Here is a 26,778-nt window from a genome sequence, read left to right on the forward strand (position 1 = left end):
AAGCCTGAAACTTCAGCTGGAACATTGATTTGTTCTCTTGTTTTTTTAATCTTGCACAAATCTATTCTCAGTCATGTGCATCATTCCTCAGTCTCCCCGTGGCTTAGGTGGAGTTTAAGTACTGTGCATGAGGAGCTTGACAGGCAGCTCTGAGTTACGCATGCACACTGGTTTAAATCCAGTATATGATCACACCAAAACAGAACAGAGCGGGGCTGTGATTGCCACTGGTTGCAACAACTTCATAAACACAGAATATAGGGATCAAACATCGAAGCCCATGTGAAAAATATCTGGTTCCAATTACAGATGTTTCAGCAGGACTTCCAGACCTCTACTTAGGGGTTAAGTTGCAAACTATTTTGTTGACAGGTGTTAAGAAGAGTTGGTACAAAGTACTTAAAGCTCTTACATGGAGCGTAGAACATGACCAGAGCATGTTTTTTCTTCTTCAGCGCCTCTCGGAAATCCTCTGATCCAAGATGGCTGACATGGGAAGGCTTGTCCTCCCAAGACTGCTCTGGTGGAGGAGGTGCCTGAGGACTGCAAACACGAGAGAAAGCAAAGCAGTATTGATTATGTGAACTACAAGGGGGCGACCACTGATTTACATTTATTCTAAGTGCCAAAGGTACAGTTTCCAAAAAAAGAAAAAAGGAAATACTAGTGATATATCAGACGAGTCGGGGGTGAAACTTTATGTTAGCTTTAAATCAAGTGGTGTCTGTTGATCTCTGGCCACAGACTTTGCCTTTGCGGCGCCTTTAACTGCCACAGATGGACTGACGTCATCACAGGCCCATTACCTTTCACACTGACCCTTTCCAAAGATAAATCTATCACACTAAAAATATTTGAGCTAATCTTCTTCTCACCTTTTTGCTTTACAAAATCAGGAGAACAGACAGCACAGCTTAAATGTTTGAGCTCAGGTTTAGATAAAAGAGTTTGTGTTGATGACTAAGCTGGTTGACCTGGCACAGGCAGCGTTTGGTAAATTAAAGGAGTAAAGAAGCGATCGCTCTGCCTGATGAGTGTGAGACCCACTTGTGCAGGAACTCGATGATCTTGTCTTTGCTTCGGAGGTTTGGCAGCGTGTACTTCTCCTCGCCTTTCACAAAATACTTGACAGTTGGGAAGCCGGAGAGCTTGAAGCGATCTGCGACGGCCTTGTGCACAGTGGCATCCACTGCTGCCAGCGCACCTGGACTCTGTAAGGAAAAACAAAATATCGTTAATGTGGGACTTTGGGAAAATAATAACTATAGACTGATCCGTCAAATAAGACCAATCAAGGTCCCTTAGACTAACCTGTTACTTGACACCAATTATTACCAATGATCCAAGCTTAAACTTTTCAAAGGAGCACAGACTGTGTGTATAAAAACGCTGCACTAATGACACGCAGAAAGAAGCAAGGAGGAGATAATAAATGATACGCTGGGTCTTAAGGGTTCAGGGTGAGAGAGGCTCAAGTCCATCCATATTAGATAATGGCTCCGCTTCTCCAATTGACCTCTGCTGTCGGGCAAAGAGCCATAAGGAGAAGGTCCAACGCTCGGGCCAGTGGGATGCGCATGGATGAGATAATTGCTACAGTCACCAGGCTGAAGTTTTATAGGCCCTGCCCCTGGCTGGGGAGTGTGAGATTATCACATAGGAGAGAGCGGCCGAGAGGAGAGGCAAGGAACACGCCCGACTAATCAGAAACACATCGAAAGCTGGCCAAACAGAAAGCCCACAGGCCGAGAGAAGGGATTATAATGATCTGTTAATGAGGCCCAGTACAGCGTGCAGTTCTGTACGTCCATCAGGGTTAACACAAAGGCATCGTGGAGGAACTTTCAGTGCACAAGTGAGCACAAGCAAAGGTCATGAAACTTACATTTGTGCCCTTGTTGAGTATCTCCGCAGCTTCATCGTACTCTGGCTTCATCTTCTTGCAGTGTCCACACCCTGAAGGGATCAAACCGCACGTTAGAGAGCGACCGATGACGGATGTCTGACACCTGAGAGTCAAACAAACTGATAACTGATATAAGTGATAATCTTTCAGACCATTTCTCAGGTTTTATTAAAAACTCAGGACTAAACAAACACTTTGGTTATAAAACCTGTAAAACTACTTTTTACAATGTTGTGATAAAGATGAGTACAGAGGCAGGATATCTTGTTTAGACACTGTTTAGTATCTGAGACGTAGAGCTATAAATGAAACCATCTATCTAAGCCAGTCATATCAGTGAGAGTAAAGAGGAACGCCTCTCAAACTTAGATATAAACCTAAAAATACACAAAACTCCTGCTCTAAACGCAGTGATGCAGCCTTTGCCTGACATTATGCCCTCGGTGCTGTCTTGTTGAATCAACACATCAGCTGCTGTAATTCTCTGTAATGTCTTGCTGCTTCACCCTGGTTTGTGAGTGGGTTCACTGCTGGCACGCTGAGGGTGAAACTGTAAATAAGACGACATGTCTCATGTTTACCCAGAAAGTTAAGTCACGTCTGATTACTTACGACGTGTTTCACTGTTAAGCACGGGTGTGTGTTATTGTTGGAGTAAGTAAACATGTCAGAGACTGAAACTGAGTGAGACTAAGAGGAAGAGAGCGGTGAGAACAGATTTAGAAAAAAGCAATATAATTAGATTTTTTTTTTTTTTAAATGGTGCATCAACAAGAACTTATTTCAACACCTCAAGCAGAAGTCTGGTTGCTACGAGACAAAGTTTGCAAATGTTCTCTTTGACAGGAAAAGGAGACAGAGGTAAAAATAATCTCTGCAGAAGTTTTGTTTGGTGCAGTTTTGATGGCAATTTGAGGTGAAAAGAAGGGCTTCAAACTCAAACTGTAAATATAATATCCCTCAAGGACTCTTTTGAGAGACGGCACTTCCCAGACATTAACAAGAATATAAGAAGAGCATCGATCATAAAAAAGTCACAACCCTGATCCCACAGAGAGTCGCCTACAGCTGTGCTTGGAGAAACCAGAAAAAGAAGGTAAACGAGTAGACGGTAGCTCAGTCTGTAGGGACCTGGCTTGGTAACCGGAGGGTGGGCGGTTCAAGTCCCCCTGCGGACCAAGCGTGGAATTGGGGCTGGTAGCTGGAGACGTTCCAGTTCCTTTCCTCGTCACTGTAGAAGTGCCCTTGAGCAAGGCACCAAATCCCCAAGTGCTCAGGGTGCAGGTCCATGTGCAGCCCCTCACTCTGACATCTCTCCATTAATGCATGTCCACTGGTTCCTGTTTGGCCTGCGTGTGTGCAGCATGTTTGTACTAACAGAGTGAACAAATTTAATTTCCCCTCGAGGATAATAAAGTATCTCTAAAAACTAAAATGGTTAGGGTTACCTTCAAAATGGTTATGGGCTGTACTTCCACAGCGCTTTACTAGTCATGTCACATTCAGTCATTCACACACGGATGGCAGAGGCTGTAACGTAAAGTGCTCGACTGTCATTCACACACCGATGGCTATGCAACCAGGAGCAATTTGGGGTTCAGTGTGTTGCCCAAGGACACTTCGACATGTAGACCGAAGGAGATGGGGATCGAACCACCACATTTATTTAACCAGGAAAAGCCTCATAGAAAAAAATTAAATGTAAAGAGTGTCCTGGCCGAGACAGCAGCAGCACATTCTAACAAAGTTTCAGACATGCAACACAACAATTACAAAAAACAAGTCCACATATCCTGGGTCACAAAGCGGAAAGTCATTGATCAAAGCATCTACAACCTGATGCATCTTGCACCGGCAGAGTACATGCAGGTAGGCAGACAGGTGAACCAGCCAATCATTTCATTCATCTTTTTTTTTTCAGTCAGAATGTAATTTGGATTTCAGCAAACATAACAAAAATTGCTTCCAAATGATTCCCAGCACTAACTTATAAAAGGGTCATAAAAGTTTGGATTATCTCCCGGCTCTGTACAGAGTGTGGCAAAGATTCAAAGAGAATGAATTTCATCAGCAACTTCACCATCAGCCAAATACTGCACATTTCTGTTCTTTAATTAAGCAGGACACCATTACTGGTGTTTTTATTCTGTAGCAGTCTGTCTGATGTTAGTGGTGTCTCTACTGTACTCAATGTTTTTCCCCTTCAAGCCGATCTGTCCGAGCTGCGGGCTTCAGGAAAACAAGCCTCTGTTTGGTGCCGAGCTCTGTTAAATTTTGCATGAGCAGGAAGCAAAGTGGCAAACATTTTTTGGATCTAACACAACCTTCATAACATAACACCATATTTGTCTCACGCAATGTACAAGATGTTTTGTCTCAGGATATAATGAATATGCTGTTTGATCAGGGATGAGCGGTGTCTGTGAGCTCCTAGCGCTGCTGTGCACAGATGCATGAAACAAATTTGGTACATTTCCAAACCTGGTAAATTGCCCTTGTCAAAACAGTTCAGGAATTCCTTTCTTCAATATACAATGCAGTGGTGGCGCAGGCTATAAATCAAGTGCGATATGCCTTGTGGAAAGAAGCAAAAAAAAAAAGAGCTGCTTCTCTTTCAACTCAGTCACTGTGGTGTGTGATCATCAGATTGTGTCGAGGCTTACGAGAGAAATAGAGGACTTTGTCCGGCCTTTCAAACTGATGAGTAAGAGACAAAATAAATGTTCGTCCTGTGCTATGCATCAACCCTGCTTCGCATTCAGAACAAGTGGTGCATGAGGGGCACGGTCTCTGTGGGGGTGTGTGTGTGTGTGTGTGTGTGAGAGTATAGGGGGGCTTACAGAAATACAGTGAAATATTGCTGACTCAGTCTGAGTGTGGGGGAGAAGAGTTTAGAGTTGATAGAACGAACAAACTGGTCACACATCACGGTGGCTCTAATCCCAACTGATACACGCTAAAAGAAAAAGGGCTTGTGAGTGTCCTGCTTTACAGCAAATGTTAGAGTATTAGAGGTCATGTTCTCTGGGTACACAGCAGCCGTAAGCTGACATTCAGACGAGATGCTAAAATAAGCCCTTATAAGTTCTGCCGCAGCAGCTGCGGCTGAAACACAAACATTTAGGTATCAAACTCGGCCATTATCAGCCATTTCTGCTGCAGCACCATTCTGTATTCATGTTTCTGCTGCGCTCTCCCCCAACCACACTTTGTTTTGGTCCGGGACACAATGAGGTTCAATCTGGGAAACAGAGCGCTCAGTCGGAGGTTTTGCCGCCGTAAGGGACTAAACGCAAACAACCCCCGCTGAGTGCTGTTCAGAGGACGGTGAGAATGGCCCTGCTGAGAGGTGGACACAAATGCAAGCTGATGGTGGTGGTTGGGAGACCATTAATCTCACTGTGACAGCGGGGCCATTAAGAAACTGCATTGAAGCAGCAAGGCCAGGCATCTGTGTGTGTGTGTGTGTGTGTGTGTGTTTGTGTGTGTAAGAGTGAGAGACAGCAGCCAGAGAGATTTGCAGTGTAATTGTGTGAGATAAATGCTGTGGCATGGTGTGAATGTGTTGTTGATATGTGTCACAGGGTATTTCTGTGTGTGTGTGTGTTTTTTGTGCGAGTTGCAAACGTCTGATGCAGCTTGTTTTATCTGACTGGCCTTGATTTGCGGACGTGTGGGTGACTGGCTGCTGTCAGAAGGGTGAGTCAAGTGCAGGACAAACGTCTGAAGGACGGAGCGGATGAGTCGGTCACACTGACGTCAACTCCACATTTTTCTGTACAATCAGGATAATGATGGTGAAAAGAATTATTGTTGTTATTGTTATGTAATTGTATAGAACACAGAAATATAACAAACTAATGAGGAGGAAGAAGTAAAGTTCAGGAAAGTAAGAACACAAGAACCTGATATAATGCTCTGTATAAATCAAAGCCCCGATGTGACTATTAAAAAAGCTTCAGCTGCACTTTTGATAAAAGTAACTTTTGTCTTCTGGGGCAAACTTTACATCGACAGTGTGCTTTTGTTTTGATATTAAAGATGAAGATTTGGTTTTCAGAAAGTATAACCCTTAAGACACTACAATGAAAACATGCTCCAAGATCCAGGCTCCACACCGGAGGAGACGGAGCCTGCTCCTAACCTGAGGAACAGTCTACCTGTCATTATCCGAACCGCCCAGACCCTTGAAACTTTTATATCTGAGCTTGACATTTTACTATGCAACCATATTTTACTCTTATTTATTGTTCATTTTATCTGTTCTTATATTTGATATTGTGCTTTAAGCCTGCACAGCCCCTTGGTCAAACATGTTATTTTAAATGTGCTATATAAATAAACTTTGACTTTGATCATTTTATGTTCCTGTAAATCAAGTAAAAAATAGAAACTGGAAAGTTGTTCAAGTCATACATAGATAAACTATTTTTATATTTATAATTAATATAGTACTGATATTCATGATTGATATCGCATTAGCCAAAAGACGTCAGATATATGCCTCTAATTATACGCTTAATATTTATGTGTATCCGTGAACGACTACACATCAACCAATTGTATTGGAAAATGTCTTTAAGGGAAAGTAGCTGCTGTCCTCCCTCCATCACCAAAACCTGAATAGAACTGATAAGACTGAAGCGTAAAATTAGTTTGTCTTTACTTGAATATGTTTGTTTCTTTAATGCACTTCATGGACTGTATGCTGAAGCATCAGAACAGAAAGTACCAATATTACCTGAGTTTAATTTAAGTGGCATAAAGACATTCTGGAATATGTTTTACTCTGGGTTAAGAGATGGGATGTGTAACATGTCGTATATTTGTGTTAAACACAAGCTAAAAAAGGAAGCGACACACAGTAGTTTCTCCTTCTTCACTAAAACTTGTCCAAGAAGCTGCATGCAGCATGTGAGTCTGTCCCGGCCGGGGCCTCTTGCACAATGGTTGTTTTTACATTCCGAACACACTGATCTGATTAATGAAATTATGTCACTTGGCTTTACATATTCAGCGTACTTACACAAATCCCATGTCACTACATTTCCTTGCCAACTGGCAGTTTTTAGTTTAAATATTAGAGCAAAACATTTGCGTTTGAGGCAGTTAATAACGAGACAGTGGATGTAGCCGGTCCCACTGCAGTGTGAGGAAGTGTTTTAATGACTTTAACAGCTGGAGAGTGCGTTTGCCCTCAGGGCGGAGTGCAGTGCTCCCAGCAACCTGCAGGTCTGAGAGCTCTGCAGCAGAGTATACCATAAAATTATGAAAACAATGAATCATCATTATGGTAAAGGCTACAGAAAAGGACCCTAGTTTTATTTATTCATGTATTTTTACAGTGTGGAGAGTGAGATGAGCACAGATGGGGAAGGGTGAGGAGGGCAGGCAGAGAGAGGAGGGAGAAAGGATGAGGAGGGGATTCAGTCAGAAGAGGAAGCTCATATTAGGTAAAAAACAAACGGTTGAAAACAGGTTGAAACATTCTGAGTCGTGCTGCTGTTGGACTCAGAATAGATTTCTAACTGGGCGGAATCTATGTGCATGACTTTGGAGCTATGGGTCGCATTATCAACATGCTAAAGCTCCTTCGGACAGCTCCCTCACACGCAGGAGGGCTCGACCAAAGCAAAACAATGTGGAACTGGAAAAATGATCTTACCCACTGACAGAATCTGGCATGTTTACAAAGTTCTGCGTAACAACAGCAGTGTGGTGCGTGCACAAGAATGACAAGCAGGCTTATGTAAACCATATGGCAACAATGAAGTATTCTGTTCTGCTTGTGTGATACAAACAGCTAAGTTACTGCAGCGAGCTCGTCTCTGGGTTTGTTTTTCCCTTTCGGGGGTGAAACAGTGATGTTATTTGTGTGACTAAACAACTGCTCTACCCAAGAGAATCTGCTCGAAAATGTTTTACACAGCAGGAAGGAATGTGCAGCTCCTCTGACGCGCTGCTGCACATTTTTTACAAGTGAAGCTACTATCTCATATCTGAAGGTTGCTAAAGGACAAAGCTGGCAATATTGTGTGTTTTTTCATCGTCAATAAATCCTCAGTGAGCTGCTGTATTTAAAACTATTCAAAAACACACAAAGCACACTTAGAAACACTGCTGTGCAAGAAGACATCTTTTATGAAGATCTGGACTGTAGTTTAAGTCTTTTGCACATGTGCACTGTCCAGCTCAAATGTGTGCAGAGTTTTTCCTGGCTCAGACGGGCCTTTGGGGGGTCGCGACGCACGACTGCATAATCGATCCGTGTACAATAAGGCAATAAGTCTGTGTTACTTTATCTGACAGAAATCTATGCAGTTACCTGCTACTGATTATCTTTTTGGTTATGAGCTATAATGCAAATGTACAAGAGTAAACGAAAGCCCAATTCACGAAACTAGTCAAAAAATGAATTACATACAACATTTGAAGGGGGGGATTGAAGTGAGTTAGAGGGAGAGGGGTTTATAGAAGGGAGGCAGTCAGTGGTGGAAGAATACATTAGTACTACTGTTTTTATCTTTTATATTTTATGCAACTTCCTACTTCCAGAGAAAATGCACAAGTGAAGCTGAAACAATCAGCCTATTGGCAGACTACACAAAATGTAGTGGGGACCTGTTCTCAAGATATTATTAAGAAAGAAACCGTTAATCAAAAACAAAACGTGGGGATGAAGCGCTCCTCGGCGCCCTGCTGCAGGTTTTCTGCCGAAGAAAAAACCTCTCAGCTGATCTGACGATCTTTCAAAAGGCTTTGCGAGTGTACAATGTCGCGAGAATCAGGTCTGGACAAGTCATGGAGTTGGCCTTTCACAAGTATAGCACACAACAGGAGATTGTCGTGTCAGACGCGTTCTCGCCTTCTGGAAATACTCTGTTTGCTTTAGGCGAGGAGTGCAGGAGGCAGGACGTGATGAAAAAAAGGTACGTAGCAGTTAGAAAAGGCGCTAATGGGAGAAGTCCCCTCTCTCATTAGCGCTAGCTTAACGGCGGCACATTCAGGTTCAGTCAAAACAATGCAGTGTCAGCCTTGTGTGTAAAATATAGCGGCTGTGGATGAGAGGAGAGGTGACAGAGACGTGTTATTTCAGTTTACGTTCTACTTGTTCCAACAGTTGTTTGATTAATTACAGAGATGATTTGATTTTTTCTTTTTCATTAGCAATTCTTATAATTTTGGCGCTGGTGATTTTCCTTTGGCGCTGGCTTAAACGTGTTCGGGGAGCGCCAAAAATTCCTCTATGCAGGAAAAACCCTGGTGTGTCAATGCACCGATTATAATAGTCCCAAATCGATCCACTATTTACTCCTGTTTCACGTTATACGTCATTCCATGGTTCCAATTACTGATTTATTAAGAGAATAATCATTGGTTGCAGCCCTTCTATTATTTAAATGACTTTCTTACTCACAGGGGGCATAGAACATGATGAGGGCTGCCGGATGTTCCTCCATGAAGCTGTCAAAGTTCTCATCGGTCAGGTGGAAGACCGCGGAGTCTGTCTCTGACCACGGCACCTCAGGGGTCTTCGGCTGGGGGGGAAGGGGGCTGAAACAGGAAGGGGATATTGCAAGTGAAGAGGTGAGGGACATTTAAAAAAATGGACACTTTCCATCTGGCGTGTAATCTGTACGGAGCAAAAATCAGACACAGCTGTAGCTCACACTCCACCCAACACGTCTCACACAAATACACACACATCTGGACCGAGGCAGCCCCGCCTTGATGACGGAGAACGCAGTGCTGCAATGCCAAGAAAGAGTGGACACAGATATAAACAAGTGCACATTCCTGGCAGTTGTGCACTCACACAAGTCTTTGGAAAGAAACGAACACCTTCTCCAACACAATCTTTCCTCACCATCACACTCTCTGCCTGAGCTAACATACTGAAGCCCCGTGAGACTGGATATCTTTAAAAAATACCTAACAATTGTGTAACTGGGCTGCAGAAAAATGCTGCATTTCCTCCAGTCGCTTATCTTTTATCGGAAATGTCATCCGTCTAATAAACATCTCTGATTTATAAAAAGCTTAGGTGCAGAGTTTATCAGGGACTGAATGTAAACTACGGCCTTATCAGATGACACCTGTGGTTGTTTTCTGCAACATTAGGTAGAGTTTCCTCCTGGGCCTGCTGCAGAGGAGAGATATGATCACCGAGGATACTGGCTCTTACCTCTACTCTTGTGTACACTTATACTAAAACCATCCTCGGCAAGGGACTTTTCCATTTCAAAAATGAGGCTTGAGATCGACTGTCAGAGCAGGATCTCTATTGCACAAAAAAAATCCATATTCTGGTGTACACTGGTGTGAATTTCTAGTATAAAGAGCTAGGGCTGATATGGCGATATTTTCCAACCCTTTAGGCATGTTTTTTTCCACCTAATTGCAGAGAACATCAAGTCTCCCCTGAAGTGGAATTCATATCATGCCTACTCTTATTGTAGTGGCCAAAAACTGCCATACCGAGGCGTTGTACAAAAGGTCACATGTCTGATCACTCACGTTTCTGAGTACACCTGAATGCAGCTTCCCCCGAAACACAGCAGTGAGGGAGACATGCCCGGACTTGTTTACTGCACCTACTACGGAGACATCAGTGATCGCTGACGGACTCTTTTTTATCGTGTGTGCTTCCATGAATATGTAAGTTAGTTTAGAGGGACGTGCGTGTGCACACTAGCGTTGAGTAAATTTCGTAGCATTAAGTCAAGCTTTTTTAGGGAATCAATAAGCATTTATGCATTACTGAAGCGTTGTTTTATCGGCGGAAAATATCGTCAGAAAAATGACATATCTGCCGATGTGTCATTTTCAAGCCATAATCTGCAGATACCGGTAACGTGCCGATAGTTTCCTGCATCCCTATAAAGAGCAAGGGGCAATGATTTAGTCTGGTGAAAAACAGAGAAAGCTGAATAAGACCATTAGAGACACTTCATCCAATCTTGCAGCAGGGTTGATAAACTGGGGAGAAGAGATAAAAAATCGGAACACAATGGACGCAAGGTCTCAAATTATAAACGCAGCAAATCAGACTACTCTGGGAAAACCTTTCAACAGCGGTTACTGCAAAAACCCCTTTTCAGCTTTTCCTCATCAGCACCATCTCCAAGAGAAAAAAAGGCTCTGACACGACAAACTGCAGATGTGATGAGGCTTGCAAGAGGCCATTCTTCCACATATTTACCATATGGAACATATTTATGTGCAATGACTCATCTAAATTTGCTGGCTTAAGGGGAATCCATGTAGTTATTTGTTGTTTTGTGCCAGAGGGAAAGGTTGGTTAAGGTTTGTTTAACCAGTTTTAAATCACTTTTTTAACCGAAACATGAGGTGTAATTAGCGCTCAATTTAAAACATGGCAACCATTCCGTCAAAACTTGACTGTCAGCCTGGCAACCTCCACTAAATCATACTACTGGGCCCTGAATAAGCAGAGCAGTAAAAGCACAAGGCTGGGGAGGGAGTTGTTATGCCTCTGGGCTTAAGAGAGCGTAGCTGGAATACATCCTCTGCCTGTCTCGCTCCGTTTCCTGTGATAGCTGTGAAAGCTCTGCTCTGTGCCCTCTGGCTGCTGCCCCGTGGACAGTCATGCTTCTCTAGCCAGGCCCCTGACACGAGTGGAAAAGGGAGATGGAGTAGAAAAGGAGGCGGCGGAGCCAAGCCGCGGTCGGAGACGAGGGGGTTACGGGCGGTGGGCGTGAGCCAAGGTGAGAAAGCGAAATGAGACAAGAACAGAGCAGGTGCAGATTGATGACACTGTGGCAAGGTGAGTCAGGCTGCTGAGAGGGAAGAATAGGTGTGATGGCAGACACGTTCAAGGTGAGAGGTTGTATATTCATTGTAGGAGACAGAAGGTAGACTGTAATTTGCTCGCTCCATTCTGTCTTTTTATTTGTTAAAACCGCTTTGGACACAAACATCTTGGAGTTTGTACTCCAACAAGTCAAATGCATCTTCAGGGGATGACATGATTGTACTCACTTCTTCATCCAGTCTGCGATATCCTTGGCCGTGGCTCCGTAGTTTTCATAGTGGTGAAGGAACTTCCCCTTCCTAAAAGACAACACAACAACATGATCAAGCAAACATCAGAAATAGACATGATTATGGTACGATCCTGTTCAAAGGGTTTAAACACCTGTTTAAACAAAACTACCGGTAGTTATATTTGTACAACAACGTTTTGATTTTAAGGAACTCCTCTGATCATGATATACTCACTGCCTGTAGTCTGTAAATGAAAGATTTCTCAAACCACTTCTGTAGCCCTGTATAACTCTCTCCTGATTTATATGGTCGGTATACATAACGCTACTTGCGGCTTAGACGAGAGCATATTAAGAAGGTAGCAACAAGAAAGCAGCAGTGGAGGAGTGGATCAGTGTGTTTCACCAACAAACTGAGACACAGCTGTAATAAATAGCGCCTGTTGTTAATCAAAGATGACTTCAGCTGCTGTCCTCCACCTGAATTTCTTTCAAAGCTCAGTCATCAGTGGAGTAATCCTTAACAGAACTTCTCAAATGCAACATCATCATCTCTAGCTTTAAAGTGACAGTACGCGATTTTATTTCATAAGAAGTTGATTGTTGATCCGTGACTGTGAGGGCCCGTCCCTACTAGCGTCATCCAGCTTCCACCTGACTTGTGTCAGCAGCGCACGCAGAGGTTGTGTCAGTCAGGAGCTCTGGCAACTTGCGGTAAATTTCTTGTACCTCCTTTGCCGACAACGGCCGACTAAAGAAGCAAAAAGAAGAAAGAGCTTTGAGGATAAAAAAAAGGAACAGAGAGAGGATCAGACAAGTGGAGCGATGCAGAGGTTGCCCTGTTCCTTCTTGACAGCTAACAGTAGCACTACGCTCCAACACCTAGAGGTAAAAAGGTGGTCCACACCAGGGATCATAACTATAATGATAACTTTAGTAGCATTTGAACATTATGCAGCAATAAAGTGTACTTTTTGGAATAAACAGCATCTGTCCTCTCTCTCTCTCTTTGCCTCGGCGATGCAGAGAGACTCACCGCACAACGGCTGCGTGGCAAACACCAGCTGCAAAATGCATCTGCATGTTTGGTGTAGCGGAGTGATACAGAGAGGCCGAATGTTTTTTACATGGGAATGTTCATGTTGCTTACTGCCACTTTAAGTCACAGAAAACAAAATAGAATTAATTTAATGAAGCAACTTATTATTCATCAAAGCATGGGAAACACATTCTACAAAGATGACTTGGTCACAGCTTTCACTTCTTAATAGTTTTATATAGATTTTAGATAAGACACAACTCAGTCAGTATTGAAGTAGTAAGGTAGTATGCTGTGATTTCTCATCACTTCTTGCAGAGCTGACACTTAAGAGTAAGCCAGGTCACGTGTGATGGACACACATGCAGGATCCTGAACACAGTCATAGCAAACATAACATAACCCAGACTCTGGGACAAAGAGCCGGGTCGGAAACAGAACGGCTCACAGCCAAAAGGAAATGTTTTATGAGAGCTGACAAAGGGCTCTGAGGGAAAGTTCAACGATAATTGATACTCCTTCCTCCGCCTTGGATTTTGAATGTTGGCTTAAAAGTGCATATAGGAAATAACAGTGACCGGCTGTAATGCATTTGAAATGAGCCTGAAGCATCTCCACAGCTCCACACGCTGAAAAGATTCAAACTTATGCAGATTTTTCTCCAGGAATGAGTTTATCTACTCGGCTATAGGCTGTGACTAAATGAAGCGGATGCATTGGCTCAGCCTGGTATTGAGGGATCAGCGTCAGTGGTAACTTCCTCTGGGCAGTGTGAATCTGCAAACACAGAGGGCGGCGACGACCGCAGTTAACAGTTCCCGAGATACCAGGCGGACACTATAAAAGGTGAGACACGATTACACACACGGATTCGGAGCTTAAAAGTTGCATTTTAAGTGAAGTGACTGCAGTGGAGGAGAGTTGCTGCTTGGAATTCAATCACAGAGATTTATGACCAACTCGGTGTTCGCTTGCTTTATCTCTGCTGCTGTGAAATACAACAAAGCCTTGTAAAATCAAGTTGAGGATATGTGAAAAAATAAGTCATTTGCTCGACAGTCTTGCCTGTTTTTCTTGGGTAAAGGACGCAGCAAGGACAAAGAAGCTGATACAGTTTTACATCTATTGTTTGTTTGTTTAATTGGGAGAAAGTGAAGGTGTGCTGCTGCGTGGGGTCGTAAGCTTTCTTAATCCACTGGACTAAAAAGGTAAAAGACCTTGAATGCGTGGTCTTAAAGCGGGTGGAAAGGCGAGATAACTCCAGCGGCGTTGGTGCCGATTTCCCCTGCAGTGATTAGCTGCTGTTTATCAGTGAGGGGCTCATTAATGAAGCCAATGGGCTCGGATGGTCGTTAGCTAACCCCTGCGCTGACACTAATGTGCTCCCAGCTAACGGACTGGCTCCAGCTCAGCTACACATGAGTGCTCGGGCGTGTGTGTGTGTGTGTGTGTACCTGCACACACAAGAAAGAAGGCCACATGTACAGGAATAGAGCAAGCACACACACACTGGCTAATCACAGAGGCACTTAATCAGCCCCGGTCTAATTAAAAGGCCAGACTGGAATGAGAGAGTGTTTAATGCGGGAATAGGAATGATAAAGCCGGAGCAGGAGGAATAAGAAGAACAAAGCGGGAGCACCAACACGCAGCTAACAACACTGTAAATATGAGGACGGTGCAGGGATGCTCTTGCTTGGAGGGGGTCTACATTAACAAACACCATCAGTCACACTCATAGTCCCCACTGTGTATGTGGCTTCCCGCTCTGTGAGGATATGATGCTGTATGTACATTTAGCTCTGTATAGTAAACTAAAAATTGTCAGATCATCAACAGCATACGTTTCTTCCAAACACTAAGGAAATGCTGAAGTGCTAAATCAATGTCACGCGTGGCCTTAAGGTGTTCTTGAAGATGAAACACAGTTTATTAAAAGCCTTTACTTAGTCTGGCAGATTAATTTTTAATAATGCTGGCTCCTTCTGAGTCTTCAGGCAGACAACAGCGCCGCATGAAAAAAGTGGCTCCTCCAATCTTTTTAATGGGGCAGCTGCATTGGCACAGCGTGGCTCCTGAAGCAAAACACACACAGGGATGTCTGGGAAAAAAGTAAAGCTTGGATGAACTCTTGCGCTGCTTTAGCCAATCACAAACAAGCAAGTATTTTGGAAGTTTCTGGAGGTGTAAAATCCTGTCTCATAGCAATATTAATTGCTGTGCTGTGTTGCTGTGTCTGATGAATACTACAAACTTATATCTAATTCTCAAACTGGCATTGGAACCTGAAGAAGCAATAACCCACCAATGCAGCCCCTTGCAATGTTCTAACTGTGTGGAAAGTGATAAAAGAAGATTTCAGTTACGTTCTCTTTGGCGGCACCTATGGCGATAATCGGTAATCACTTCCCAGATATCCAGACAGTGCTGCATGTGTGACGTCCACGGTTGGCTCCGGTTGGAACTCTTGATTTTCCTCGCTGACGGTCACTTTCCTTTTTAGACTGTTTGCTTCATCTGAGCGTCGAGTTTGTTTCTTTTTCTTTGGATTTTCACTTATTTTTGAAGTTGTATCTGTAGTCATCCATCTTTTCTTTGTTTGTTCAGCCATAGTAGGTTACTGTTAACACTTGCAGAGACTGGAAAAACAGCCGCTTAGCTCCGCCTACCCTCTCTGGCAGACCAACCACTGCTAGCTGATGGAAAACGCGTCATTAACTGGGCGCCGCTTGTGATTTTTTCTGCTAAAGTTGCCAGACACCCAGTCTGTAATACTGCAAATGCAATAGGCTCAATCACCATTGCGTTACCTCATTCGGCGATAGATTATTTATTTAAAGGAAAATCTTCGAGAATATCACTTTAAAATACTCAGTACTGAATCAAATATATAAAAAACTGCCACAATAACCTATCACAGCTAAATACAAATTCAAATCAGGCAGTTCAAATTCCTAATTTTGCACCAAAAAAGCCTAAAAATATTCAGTTAACCTTTAAGAAATACAAAAATACAGCAAACCTCACTATTGAGAAGCTAGCAGAGGGGACATTTTTCCCTTTAGTTGAACGAGGAGTCATGTTTTAAATTTGTTCAACTCATGAAAGGGCTATAATATGAATGGATTAATGAACTTCAGCTCTGCTCTATCTCCGTTTCCTGATAGTGGAACCCAGCTGCACCTCGACTCCTGAGAGTTCACTTTTTTCAAAGGGAATACCAGACATCCCAAAGCTCGTCCGAAGCTTTCTTCTATACTCCTTATAGAATAAAGTTGTGAACCTCCAGGGACACGATTGCAAGCTGCAAGTCTGCCGCCATCATGCCTGTTGGTGTTTAAGAGGCCTGGACTGCACTCTCTGTTTGAAGTGGCCCTACTCTGATGTTCTGAGCCTTGGAAGTGAGGACTGAGCCTAAAGTGAGACGGATGAGAGGAGTCGACTCACTCGAAGAAGCAGAAGGTCGGATAGCCTTTGACGTTGTACTCCTGTCTGAGGTTGTCAAACTCGGCTGGGTGCACGTTCATCCCCGCAAGTATCTTAAAGAAAAACAAAACAAAGGTAAAATGAGGATTAGGTTTAAGGGAGTTTAAGGAGACAGAGAAGAGAAAGAGAAAGGACATGAGACATCAGAACAGGTCAGTCATCATTACAGGGCTGCAAATAGAAAGATGGATGTCTCTTGGCACGACAGGACACTGCACTGAGAAAAACAAGTAAGTGTCCTATAGCCATATGAAAACTAAAAAAAAGGCTAAGACCTGATTATAGAAGTGATTAACAGATAAAAGAACAAGAGCAACTTTTGATTTGTTGTTGCAAACTTGTTACGTTTTTGTGAAAGTTAGCAAAACTAGCAGCCCTGCTCATTTCTCTCCAAATGACACATCGTTGGGTAGATTAAAATTGAGTGTTATCAAGTTTGCAAACCTTATGGAAGTCTATGCTTCTACCATAATACAAGGCATTTTACCACTGCAAAGCTGCCACTTTAAAAAGACTAATGCTAATCTCTACCTTCATATACTTGGCAAAAATATCATTAATAATCTGAACCTTGTATTAGTTTCATTCACGAGTTAACTTAAAAATGCTATCATGCTAATTTAAGCATGTTAAAGTGCCCAAAGTGAGATACTGCTTAGTATGTAATGTTTATGATGTTTGTTTGTTAATATGCTGATGTTGTTGAAACAGTAAAAATGTTGAGCATTCAGCATGAGCGTATCAGTAACTTCTGATGTCTTAAAGACACTACATCAAGAGTCAGGGAACAGGTAAGGTCTGCAGAGGGGCATGAGGTATTTGCTTCAACACCTGTGATATGAGAGAATATTATGTTTTTTAATGGCATGCCGTCTGCCAATAGTAAAATGATACCCTGTCTAACAGCAGGCCTCCGGTACAGTTACAACAACCAACTGTGACACAGTTAGAGCGCCTGTGAGAACCTTTAGGTTTGTGTTGATTTTGGCGCCCCCTGTGGACAAAGCCGTACCTCTTATCTCTTTACCCTCATACACTCTCTAGAGCTTTATAGGGGCGTTTAAACCACAAAATAAGTTGAGCTATAAAGTATACCGATATGCTAACCATGTTTTTATTAGAAAGTTGCTTAAAGCTCCTGCGAGGAACTTAAGATTAGTGTTGATTTTGGCGCCCCCTGTGGACAAAGCCGTGTCTCTTATCTCTTTGCTGATTTAGTCCTGTACATGCTTAAGTGTTTTTACCAACAATCTCATCCTGCTTTCTTAAACAGTCACATGTATCACTCACTGGAAATCTTTACCCTGGAAAATGTAAACAAAGGCAGAGTGCAGTGAATCGCTTCGTCCGACACAGGTTACAATCAAATCACTCCTGACATTCAGACCTTCCTGCGTCCATGACACAGAGGTGAGAAACATGTTGTGTGTCTTGGATGACCACCAAGTCAAACCTTTCACTTCCCAGCAGAAGCATTATTCTCTTACAATAACAGGCACATTCCCTAAAATCTATCTCAGCCTCACACACACGAGCGCTTCCATGATCTGTACAGGGAGCATTACTGTTTACAGCTGAGAGTCTTAATGTTTGCTACTCATAATAATTAATAATAAAGTAATCAAATCAACGAGCAGTTTAGACCTTTTTCATTCATTTCCTGTTTGGTGTGAGGAAAGTTCAGCGTGCTCCTCTGCTTCACTGTCTCCTCGGGCAGCTGCCTATCTCTGCCCTCATTGTGCACATCTCTCAGATTCTTCTGGAGCTCAACGGGAAGCGTTTATAAACACGAAGCATTTGCTCCCCTCGCTGATCACAAAGGCCTCTGGTTGCTGTTTTGCATCTCTCCAGTAAAGTTAGAAAGATTTCCACAACTGGGAACAATAGAGCACTTTTCTCCCCCCCCAAGTTTGTATGCTCTTGTAATACTGCCTGTCTACTAACTGTCAACATGGGTCTTTAGGGGACCCCTGAGAACAAGGAGGAGGAGAAAACATGATGAGAACAGGGAAGGAAGGAAAAGTTAGGAAGCAAACAAAACAACTCAGCGGCCTAAACTGACATTTAATCTATATAAAGGGTTGTACACTTCAGCTGGAACGGCATTAGCTCTTAATTGTGGCTGCAGGTGGCAGCTAAGAAACGTAAAAAACACATTTAAGTGTTTACAGTCACTGATTATATACCTGTGCAATAACATAAAGCACTTAAAGCATTAAAAACAGATGCTCTGCAAGATTGCGAGGTTTTTGACTGACTGTGACTGCTCCTGTGGGTCAACGCAAACCAAAATAAAGATCAAGTATGATTCGAGTACAGCGGAGAGGGAATCATGTTTCTGAATCCTCTTTAAAAGGCCATCTGGGTTATTATCCTGCTGAAACAAACCTATGATGCAAAAGTTGCAGAGGTGTTGTACTTCTGAGAAGTTTTCAAGGAAACACATCCAAGAAAAGCTTTAATTTGGGCCTGACAGCCTGTCCTCTTGCGGATTCCTAAGCAACCATCCAGACTTTCACTGCTGACACATCTCATCTAATCTGCAAACATCAGAGGAGGACGGCTGCAGATCAGAGACCGTTAATGCAATAAGACAGAGGACCAAGTGTGCAGGGGGGGAAGATCTTGCAGACTTACATATTTCCCCTTGGTCTCTGTGGCCGCTTGCTGGAAGATGGGCTGCATTCTCTTACAAACGCCGCACCCTGGAACCAAAATACAAAACAAAACAGCTAAAGTTATTATAGAGAACTGGATGGGAACAATTGCTCTGACAGCATCAATACAACTGTCAAAAGATTTCCCATCGTCTGCCAGGGGAATTGTTTTTTTTGTCAATAGCTGCTTGCAGTGCGCTGTCTGATGTGAGAGATATGATGTCCCGAAAAGCACTGACCATAACAATGACTGAGCCCAACAAAAGAGAAGGTTCATGTCATGTATTTACTTTTGTGCACGAATAAGAGACAAGACAATTTATTCCTCAGTGATTAAGGACCATTTTGGTGTTAAATTGATGTTGAGGTGAGAGGTAGTTAATTCGTTTTACCTCAGTGTTTACAGTAATAGATGTGACAATGTGCTCATTCATTCTGTTTTATATGACTGCAAATTAAATACATCTGTTTGGACCGTTGACAAAAGAAATCTTTGAAACTGTCACCTTGAGCTTTAAATATGATTTGATTTGACTATTTTTCAGGTATTTTATAGACTTTACAAAGTAATTAAAGAATATATCCTCGATTATAAAACTGTACAGCATATTAAAAGATGAGAGCGTCTACTCATCTCCGGATGATGAATGTAGAAAAGCTCATCGCAGTATTGATTATGAGAGTGTATTATTGCCCAGCACGCCCCAGTTTATTGGTGAAGGCCACACACTCTATGCTCTCTCATAAAACGAAGCATCATCTGTGCAGGCTTAGGGAGGGTTAGGGTCAGGGTTAGGACGTTGCGTAATTCGTATACAAAGGCAACAATATTCTGTTACAGTAACAGGAAAAAACAGGCGATTAGATTACAGATACATTTGTTAATGACTTCTTCTGTGTTTTGGCAAGATGCTAAACAACATCAGACTTGTTGTTTGGCCACGCCCCTTAATGAAACCTCAAGCTTTTGATAACTTTTAGTCATCAATATCTTATAAATACACTGACCAAATTTGAAGAGGATCGGATGAAGTGCCTTGGAGGAGTTTGTTTAGGTATGGATTTTTTTCTAAGTCTTGACATGGTGAATATGCATACCAAATTTCCTACATGTAGGTGAAAATAACCTCTATGGGGAGTCCTTTTTAAAAATGTCAATGGGGAGCTATGGAGCCATTTTGCTGAACTCATGCAGAGGCATATAAATTATAATATTTTTCGCCAGACCTGAAATGTGTGCAAAAATTCCTGAGATATCAGGAATGTTTAAGCCTCCAAAAAGGCGATTCTTTCGGACAAAGAAAGAAAGAAGAAGAAGAATTCCTTGCATCACAATATGGTCCTCACACCCGTCAGTGCTTGGGCCCTAAAACAGGATTACAATTTTAAAATACATTTTAAAATGAAGACGATATAATACCAAAGATGGTCTCTAACATCTGACGTCTCATTTCTAAACCGTCCGTCTGACCGTCTCTGATGATACCATGCACCTGCGCGAACACGTTACAACACTTCACGACACACAAGTCTCACAACACCGCTCCTCAAAGTTGCCATCAACAGTGTGTGGTTGCCATGGCTTGTGGTGAAAAAAAGAATGCTTTCACTTCGCAGCATCGCAGTACAGTGCGAGTTCTGCCTTCCAGCTGTGAAAATGCCGTCATTATCCGAGGACTCGACATCTAATGTAAAGAAACATTTACAGCCAACGTCAACTGCACAGAACTCCAGTTAAAAATGTTAGCTAACCTGTCGCCTTCTACTAATACTGAAAAACAGTTTGCGACTGTGGGGATGGACTGGAATAAGTTTATGGCAGTTTACTTGAAGTTTGAGCGTGAAGTAGTGTGAACAGCAAACTTAACAAAGTACATTTAAATGTGTATAATTACCTCTAATAATTTAAACGGGCATTCACGCATTACAAAAGTATATCGGTAATTAGTTACCCTCACAACCCTGCTTATGTGGTCTGTTTGTTCTAGCACACTGTCTTCCAATGACAGTATGTTCTGGTAGTCTAGCAAGAAGAGCACCACTTGTCCCATTTACAGCGAGCTACTTAACAACTGTGGTAATGAAAGGACTCACAGGGAGCAAAGAACATCATGAGGATCGGCCTCTCCTCTTTCTTCAGCAGCTTCCTGAAGTCCTTAAAAACAGGGAGAGAGAGAGAGGGCAAGAAGATGGTCAAGTTTATATACAGAAAGATAGTAAACAGCTGAAGTTCCAAGAAAAATACCACGAATGTTGACTACACTTCAAATTATATAATTAAATTTAACAGCTTCATCCCCCTGACTGCTTATTCCAGAGTAGATTTCCCAAAGAGGCTTTAAATTAATGAAGCAAACCATCATCTTTGCTTTTTCAGCAATTTATTAGACTGTGTATATTACACTGTCATCATATCAGCAATAAGGCAGGGGAAAAAAGGACGTTCTCATTTGGACAGCATGTAGATCAGCACTCATACCAGTTTCCCATCCTCATCATCAACTTCATGAGCTCAGCTGATTCCTTAAAAAGAACCCTTATTCAGCACAATCTGTTGTTGACACCTTCAACAAGCCTCGGGGCATGAGTGGACAGGCAGGTGAAAACAGACAAGGGTGCTGCTCGTGAAATCAAAGGGCTTTCAAACCCTGTATGTTTCTAAGAGTGTCTTAGGTTGTCACGCCTTGGGTGAACGTGATGTTTTTGTGAACTGGCTGCACTTGGTAGACGTCATGAACTACGCAGAGCTGCTCTTTGATGATAAAACCCTGACATATTGCTTTTATGTGTCGGGTTTAGAGTTGCAAAGATGGATATGCTGCTGTGTCAACTTCAAACGCAGATCAAACCGTTTCCTGGGCAGGAAATGAGAGCGGACACGGCGTCACGTTAACCGTTTCCTCGCTTCCTTTCTCTTAACATCCATGTTTGACTCCTCTTATCACAGTGCAGCCAAAGCTTCTTCATAATTTATCCACAGCTCAAAAGTTTGTTACAGTAACTACTTACTTTTTCTGTCTCTATGTGGACAACATCTTTCGCCTGAGGGTTCTCCTCCCACAGCGGGGGTCCTGACGGGTCTTTCAAGAATGCTACCATGGACTGAATGGAGGAAAAAGAGAGAAAAAAAGTAAAGTTAAATCATTAAACTTGTTTTCGATGAGACAAAATCATACTTTAAACCAGTGGTTCTCTCTCTACTGGTCTAGCCTCAGGACCCACCACCCCCCCCTTAAAGGTATAATTTCTAGGATTTTTCCTTGCATTTTGTCAGCAACACATTCAAACTGGGCCCCTCCTCCTGGGCTCTTCGTCACCAGAAGCTCACTCTCACTCTCTCGTGCGAGAACACGTCCCGGTCGAGCTAACACCGACAGCATCACTGTTACCTTTGCGCTAGCATGCTAACTGCCAGTGAGCTTGTCCTACCCAGTTTGAGGCACCAACCTGTCCAACAGAAAGAAGGCCAACTCTGCATCGCTCTTTTGCCATGTTCACCGGTCAGAATGGGGTTGCTAATTTGAACCACTCCCACACTCACCTACAGCGCCCCTCCTGAAAACGTCCTGTGCACACACACTCACCAACACACGAGGCCCATAAGTGATGGTTTATATTATATTATATTTGTAAAAGTCTATATTTTAATTTTCTAGGAAAATCCTACTTATTATACCTTTAATGACAAATAGAGACCCACATTTCTAAACATTTTCAACCACTCAAAAAATGGTGCAGTTTGGACCTGAGATGGATGGATGGATCACAGTATGTCAACATCACAAAACACAACAGGTTAATAGTCACCAAAATGACTACAAAGGAAAAAAAACTAAACAAAGTGCAACATACATGCAACTACTGTCGGGCTCATCAAGTGTGGAGTGTGAATACATTACACTGCTACTGCATGCACATCATAGGAAACCCATGTCCTTCAAAATAAAAGCCCAGCATAGTTTTTTTTGGCATTACTTTTTTTTTTCTAGCACACATGGGCGACCCACTGAAAACAGTTCCGCGACCCACTTTTGGGTCCCGACCCACCAGTTGAGAACCATGGTTTAAAACATTGCATTCACCGATGATGATGATTTTAGCAGACATCACAGCTAAATTTAGTACAGGCAGGGCTGTAAGCTGTTCCAGGTGGAGGCTCATATAGAGCAACATGTTCGTGCATCAGCGAGGTGTCAGAGCTATTTCAATACGTTTAAGTGTCTTGTAATGAGCTCGGTAAAGCTCTGTGTAAATATAATGAACCATATGTCAGCGAAGGCAACAGCAGGAAGCGTTTCAGCGGTACTATAACAATGACAGTGTGGACTCGGGCTGAATATTAAATGATCATCATGTTATTGTGAGGATTACTTGGCAATGGTTTAAACTGGGTGTTTTATTGTTTCAGAGGCCTTTCCAGCTGTCAGGGGAAGAAATATGGGCAAAACACTATTAAATAGAACAATAAAATATAACCGTCAAAAACAAATACACAGCTCCCATATTTCCTTATGATGGGTTTAGAATAAAACCAGATAAAACAACAGAAGATGTTATATATGAATAATAATGAATTAAAATGCAACTCCTTTGTGTCTTTTGGTGATAAAGGGGAAAAGTTCCTAGCCATCAATTTTGAACTTATAGCAACAGATTATTAAGATGTAGCTAATTAAGACTGAGTAGTTTTGTGAGTAGACAAAAGTATACAATGGATACCAGAGCCTGTATTATTTATCGTCAGCCCAAGAAAGAAGAGGCAACATCTGTGACATCAGGAAAACACTGAAACACCTATATAGTCTGTGGCTGGCAAAATAAATAACACTATGAATGTGAAGATCCATTAGTAAATGCATATTTAGCACAAAGAGCTGCCTTTGAAAGCTTGAGATGTGCACTCACCTTGAAGGTAGTAGGTCTGTTGTACTCTGTGTGAAACGACCCATCTCTGCAAGACACACCAGGTACAGCGCTCACAACACCGGAAGTAAATAACAAACAGCGTGCTTCTTAAGCTGTGAACACGGTATTACTTTCATGAAACCACTGAGGTGTGGAAAAATGTCTGACAGCCAGCTGAGTTTGTGGTTACTCACTTGTAATGCAACAGCTCTGCTCCTCCAAATTTGGAACTCGGGTCCACCTTCACTTTCTTACAGAGCTTACGGCCCTCGGAATCTCTGAGAGAGAGAAAACACAAAGGGAATAACACATTGAATACAAATCACTTTGTATTAAAAGAACTGTTTGCAATAGAAAATTAACTTCCTCTTATCAACAAAAGAGGGAAACATGATTGTCATGACTGTCTCAATATCACAGAATACCTTTATTGGACAAAGTTTATAACATCAATAAATGAAAACCAAAATGTCACTGTTTTATCACTTAAAACCAAATTTATGCACAGACAAATTTTACTATGTGATCACCAATTAGTCGTATGAAGGGGTCATTATAGAAAACTTAAGAGGTTAATCCTAGGATTAAAGACCCCCTCCAGTGAAAATCAAGTGTTTAACCTTGTAAACATCTCCATGTGGTGTTCTTCATGTGCTACAAGACATATCAGGGACAACATCAGCCGTCGTCTCCATGGCTGGGCCTGTCTGCTTTTAAGCTGCAGTGTACCAAGGACAGGCTGAACAACACGTTTTCAGATTGGCAGGGTTTGTGACGTCACAAACCTAAGGAGCCAATCCCGTTAATGGACGGGGTGACACTATGCATATCATTATGTGTAACCTATGGCAACCACCTGGGCTATGCGCAAGCCAGCTGTAACCATCATTGTAATTTTTGCAAACTCACTACTGACTAACATTAACGTTACTACGACTCATTACTACATTTCAAGCTAGCTAAATTTCAACAAGTCGCCACTAAACGATGGCAGAGACGTGTTTTGTTTTCGCGACGGAGGAGGCGGTTGGAAATTTGCATAGTGGGCGGGAATTTTTAATGAGGGATTTTTACAAGATAATTAAATGTATTTTGCTGAAAAAACATCTCAGACACAATTTATTATTTCAAGCAGAGCATTTTATATGTCTCAAAACATGACTGGAGCTGGTCTTTAAGAATCCACATAAGCATCTTTAATGAAACAGTGACTGTGGTGAAAACATGACAGAACTAGTAGAATATGTTTCTTTTAATATTTATGATCTGTCTCAGCATCTTTTTTTATCTTCTGTTGAATACCAACCTGTTGAGTTCCTTGAGCTGCTAACATTATTTGTAGATTCATTGTTTTCAATATACATAATTGTGTTTAAGAATTTGCTGAGCAGAAAAGTTTTTTGTCTAAAAAAATCAAAATAATTTCAATAAAGCTTCACTGAATTGTATTAAAAAAGGAGGCGAGAAGAAGCTGCATGAAGACATAATTGCAATAACGTTCCATCAGATTAATCGAACCAAATATACAGTGTTATATAAACAAGGCCCCCTGCTCCATTTATTAGTTGCTATAATATGCAAACATAAACACATACATCCGGAATGGGAATAAAATCCTGATTAAAACCTTCTGTGCAGCTCGCCAGCATACAGAAATCCTCTGTAATAAAGTGGCTTATTACTGGAACTGAAAAAGGCTGCAGTTGAAAAGGAAATGAATATGCATCTAACCACCTACATGTACTTCACACTTGCTACAGTGAGGCATTACCAGCGACATGAGGTACTCTTGCTCTTCTGTAATAAAACGCAAAAAGAATATGCATTCATTAGGGGAGAGATGAGAGAGATCGCTGCTGCACAGAAAGCCTGATGCTGAAAAATTCAAGGAGGTGGAATTTAATTATGGCTCCGAGTCCCACAGCGAGCCGGATATATGTTCATTGGAAGCATGCATTATATGAGGAAGGGTAAATCTGTGTGTGTGCATGTTGACAGACAGTACTTCAGGTAATGACTATGTGCTTAATGCCATATTCTGCTGACTCATGAAGGCAGATGGCACCAGTCGGGGGGACACCAGGAGCAGATGTGACCCCGACACGAATCTGGAGATGACGTTCAGTCATCCGATTCACAACCAGCCTGCTGCTTCTTTCTCCTTGAAACGCTGCCACAAGTTACATAAAGGCAAAGAGGCCCACGACAGTCAACAGTAGACAAGGGACCCTCGCTCAAGAAGACTTTTGTCTACAGAGGATATCTGTTGTTCCTCCTTTACAATGAATGTAAAAATCTTTATGTTTTGATGCAAACTTTGAAATTGACTAACGTGGTCACTTTGCCTTCAGTTTTCTTCTTGGTAATTTATCATGAAGAAAGCCAAAATTTGCAGCTTTCCAGTTTCTCAAATATGAGGCTTCTCTTCTGTTTCATATAATTGTAAAATGAAGTTTTTTGATGATGCAGCTTTAGAGCACAAACACAAATGCAATTAAATGTAAGTAAAAACAAACCTCTTCTCAACAACTCACAGCTCTACATTGGTTTCTCCCCGACCGTCTTTTAAAGGTTTTCGATGGGGGCAATGTGACAGCCGAGGCCCCCAGAGCAAATGAACAAAATATCCCAAATGAAGAAGTGATACACATCGATTGCCTGATGTGTTGGGAAATTCTCACATGGTATTTTACCAGCAGAAGTCTTGGAGTTTCTTTCTCTCCATTGTCTCATTTATTTTACAGAATGCATCAACTCACAGAATACATTCTATTGTAC

The 26,778-nt window shown here is 42.2% G+C and overlaps 1 protein-coding gene across 1 annotated transcript in view; it reads right to left on the reverse strand.

Moving 5' to 3' along the window:
- pdia5 (protein disulfide isomerase family A, member 5) overlaps positions 1-26,778 on the reverse strand; it is a 61,143-nt gene that overhangs the window by 16,778 nt on the left and 17,587 nt on the right. Inside the window, exons 4-14 of the mRNA XM_069663101.1 lie at positions 24,195-24,278; positions 24,001-24,046; positions 22,105-22,197; positions 21,190-21,250; positions 19,076-19,143; positions 16,400-16,491; positions 11,909-11,980; positions 9,324-9,460; positions 1,886-1,956; positions 1,048-1,211; positions 413-543 (exon numbers count right to left, since the gene is read on the reverse strand). Coding sequence (XP_069519202.1) covers positions 413-543; positions 1,048-1,211; positions 1,886-1,956; positions 9,324-9,460; positions 11,909-11,980; positions 16,400-16,491; positions 19,076-19,143; positions 21,190-21,250; positions 22,105-22,197; positions 24,001-24,046; positions 24,195-24,278 — 1,019 coding nt within the window. The remainder of the gene's footprint in view (positions 1-412; positions 544-1,047; positions 1,212-1,885; positions 1,957-9,323; positions 9,461-11,908; positions 11,981-16,399; positions 16,492-19,075; positions 19,144-21,189; positions 21,251-22,104; positions 22,198-24,000; positions 24,047-24,194; positions 24,279-26,778) is intronic.

Source organism: Semicossyphus pulcher, unplaced genomic scaffold (genome assembly GCF_022749685.1).
Source record: "Semicossyphus pulcher isolate SPU_LCO1_2020_fin unplaced genomic scaffold, fSemPul1.0.p SCAF_15, whole genome shotgun sequence".
In the NCBI taxonomy this organism is placed as follows: Eukaryota; Metazoa; Chordata; class Actinopteri; order Labriformes; family Labridae; genus Semicossyphus; species Semicossyphus pulcher.